The 3,437-nt window shown below is 44.6% G+C and overlaps 1 protein-coding gene across 1 annotated transcript; it reads right to left on the bottom strand.

Moving 5' to 3' along the window:
• Positions 1 to 319: 319 nt before the first annotated feature.
• On the bottom strand, positions 320 to 2,933 carry lrrtm4l2 (leucine rich repeat transmembrane neuronal 4 like 2). Its single transcript, XM_061671066.1, has 2 exons — positions 2,791 to 2,933; positions 320 to 2,440 (listed from the first exon to the last, which is right to left on the bottom strand). Exons 1-2 carry the CDS (start codon positions 2,792 to 2,794, stop codon positions 828 to 830), a joined length of 1,617 nt encoding a protein of 538 aa, XP_061527050.1. The 5' UTR covers positions 2,795 to 2,933; the 3' UTR covers positions 320 to 827.
• Between the last annotated feature and the right edge of the window lie 504 nt (positions 2,934 to 3,437).

Below are 3,437 nucleotides of genomic sequence, written 5' to 3'. Positions count from 1 at the left end.
TCCCCATTTAAAAGTGTGGGTGTCCACTTGTGCAACCACGTTATCTCAGTTGTTTACATTTACTTCCCTTCTCTGTTTTCGTTTTATTTGAGTTGTAACAGGTTATAGGTTAACCATTAACCATTGGTCTCTCTTGGTCTAATTTTTGTTCATCACAAAAACCTGACGTTTGTTAATAGTTACCGCCTTTGTTAATAGTGGTCCTATTCACTGTGTTGAATGTGTTAACAGAAATAAATACATTGTTAAATATATACTGCTGTTTTTCTTAACTGTATTGATGATTTTGGCGATGGTTGCCCCTTTTTTTTTTTTTTTTTTTTTTTGCTTGAGCACCTCCCATCAATAATGTCTGTGCAAGTGCCTGTTTTTGGCACACACACTATACACATTCAAATACTTAATGATTTTCCCCTACAATGTCATATTTTACAGATATATAACCAACACATGATAATCACACTATAAACAGGCAAGTAAAAAAAATGTCTCATTGGTTTACACATGGTATAATGACACGGCGTGTTTAATGAAAGGGCCAAAAGATCGACAGAGTTGACTTGTGGTCAGTTTGTAGATTGGGTCATTCACAGGTAACCAGGTAGATGCCGCCATGCCACAGATCCTGTGTCAGTCACGGTGATCGTGAGCTCGTTGCAAAAATCTCTTTGCTCTGTCCACACAGATCTAGTTGACTCACTTCCCTAACATTTCCTTCAATGCAGTGGAGAGGAACATCTCATGAAGCCATTTATTCTAAAACCACTTATCTGATGAGAGATTTGCCCAGAAATGTCACATCTGGTCTTATAAAGACGAGTGAAACTCTATACTTCACATTCTATTGATCCTGAAATGGTGCACGTGCACGGCTTTGCCTCATTTACCAGCGAGTCCATGGTCTCAGAGTTTGAATGGTAGCTCAGGTAGTACTCTTGCAATTGAGAGTTAAGGTCCTGCTCCTGCTTCCGGGCTTTTTTCCTGCGCTTATGTTTGACTGAGTGCTGCTGCAGTTGCCTCACGGTGTTGGGGTAGTGCCTCCATGAAACATAAATAACCAGGAGGATCAATGATACTGACAAAAACAGGGCTACAGTGCCTGCAATGATTTTATGAAAAGCCAGATGTTCAAATGGTATCTCTGGGAAGAGTGAGGTAGAAGGGTCAGGCGAGGAGATCACGGCTGTGGGTTTCACTCTCTGTCTGTCTGTCTTATTAGGCAGGATGGCTGAAGGTGGTGATGTATGCACCGAAGACTCACTTTGAGCCAGCTGCGTGACACCAGGGAGGAGAGGGTGAGATGTGGTGTTCACAAAGGGGCTTGAAGTCAATCCAATGGGAGCGTTGGTAGTAATCACATTAGACATTACGTCCACACAGGTGGAATGGTTCCCCACAACGTCCACAACCCTCTCTCCCTGCGCAGACCTGGGACTGCTGCATATCACGCTGATGTCTTTGGCATCCCTCAAGGTTCTGAGCCATGCCATGAGCGGACAGATGCTCGGTCTGCAGTCCCAGGCGTTACCGGCCAGGCCGATGTTGGTCACTGAAATCCACGCCGCCACGGCTTCCACCGGCACACTCCTGAGCTTGTTGGATTCCAGATTGAGCGTTTGTAAATTTGGCATTGACTGGAAAACCAAGGGGTCCAACGTTTGGATCTCATTTCCCGAAAGGTCCAGTTTCTGCAATTTAAGCCAGGTCCAAGGTACGCCTTGACTGACAGCTCGTATGCGATTCCATTGCAAATAAAGAGCCTGCAGGTTGGTGAGGCGTGGGAAAATGTAGAAATTAATCCGTGAAAATTGATTGTGCTCTAAATGAAGCTCTTTGAGCCTAAACAGTCCCAAAAAGGTTGTGCGGGTGAGGCTCCGTAGTCGATTGTAACCCAGATCCAGAAACTCAAGGCTGCGGCATTCCAGAAAGGTACGGACTATAATCTGTTTTAGACCATTGGATCGAAGGTGTAGATTCTGCAGCTTGCGCAGGCCAAACAAATGTCCTGGCTGCAGGGACTGGAGCTTGTTGTAGGATAGATCCAAATTCCGCAGGTTTGGAATGGCGCTGAACGTGTTGTTGTGCAGGTGAGTTATCTTATTGGAGCTGATGATGAGTTCTTTGAGCCTCCTCACACCATGGAAGGCTAAAACATCCACAGCACTGATGGAATTGTGGTCCAAATAGAGCCAGACAAGCTGATTGAGATGCGCAAACTGGTAGGGCATCAGCACCAGCAGGTTGTTATAGCGCAGAGATAGACCTTGGCATCCCGTGGTGATATTCTCTGGAATGTCTTGGAAAATGCCTGACTCGCAGTAGACGAGCTTGCCTTCGCAGCGACAACTCGCGGGGCACATCCTCTCCCCCTTGCTGAGCAGCAGCCAGACAGCTGCCTGCACCAGAACACATGAAAACCTCCAGCCCAGCATCATAGCACCTGTTGGGGGAATAAAGTGGGGCACAAGCAATCAAAACAGCGCCTTGCTTTTAGAGAACCGCTGCTCAAAGACATTTAAATAAGTAAAGACAAGAACTTCTTTAGCCGTTCAATGCTGGATATTCAAGTGAGAAAATGTGTAATGTGCAGACCTGCTTCATTAAGCATTTATGACATCCTGACATTAACTATTTTGAGGTAGCTCACAATTGGGCACGGTCGTTAAAAAATGGTTGCTATACTATAGGAGAATGTCACTGAGCAACATCCAAATAAAACTAGTTCAAAGAACTGTGATCATATAAAAAAAAATCAAAAATACCCAATACATGGAAAAGGTATTCACTCACCCATGGTTTCTGAGAAAAGCAGTATTGCTGTGAAATAAATGGATGAAGGGCATATTAATCTGTGCGCAGATGTGGAGAAAACGCAGCTCGATCAGGATCGGAGTCGGTGAGCAGCACACTATCAGCACCACTTGTTTGTGTCTTCACTCACAGCGAGGGGAACACATTGCGGGAAGTTCTAATCCTCCACTGTCGGGGGGAGAGAAACAAAAAAGCAAAAGGAAAAGCGAATGCTTACTCCTACTGCGTGGTTGGTCGCTCCTAGTTCAACCTTCCAGAAGTGACACAATCATCGTGTGGAGCGCCAATGGAGGGACGTGGAACCATCTCTCTCTCTCCCCCTCTCTCTATCTCTCTCTCTTTTCCCTCTCTCGATCCCCTCTTTCTCTGTCACAATCGCTGCACACACGCTTAAAACTAGCAGGTGTTCTCTGTGAATCAAAATAATATGTTTGCTTTATTACGCTATCACAACACATGGGGTTCTCGGTTTACGACGCAGATCAGACAGATCAGTGATTTCAATTCTATAGGGATGCTTAATAAATACATTAATAAAATGTAACAGATCCCGCTGTATATAGCACCAACAAAAATGGACGACTTTCATTATATTGCACATAAATATTTAGAAGTACAATTGTAGC

This window comes from Phycodurus eques, chromosome 3, assembly GCF_024500275.1.
Source record: "Phycodurus eques isolate BA_2022a chromosome 3, UOR_Pequ_1.1, whole genome shotgun sequence".
Lineage (NCBI taxonomy): Eukaryota > Metazoa > Chordata > Actinopteri > Syngnathiformes > Syngnathidae > Phycodurus > Phycodurus eques.
This window is presented reverse-complemented; position numbering and strand designations above follow the sequence as displayed.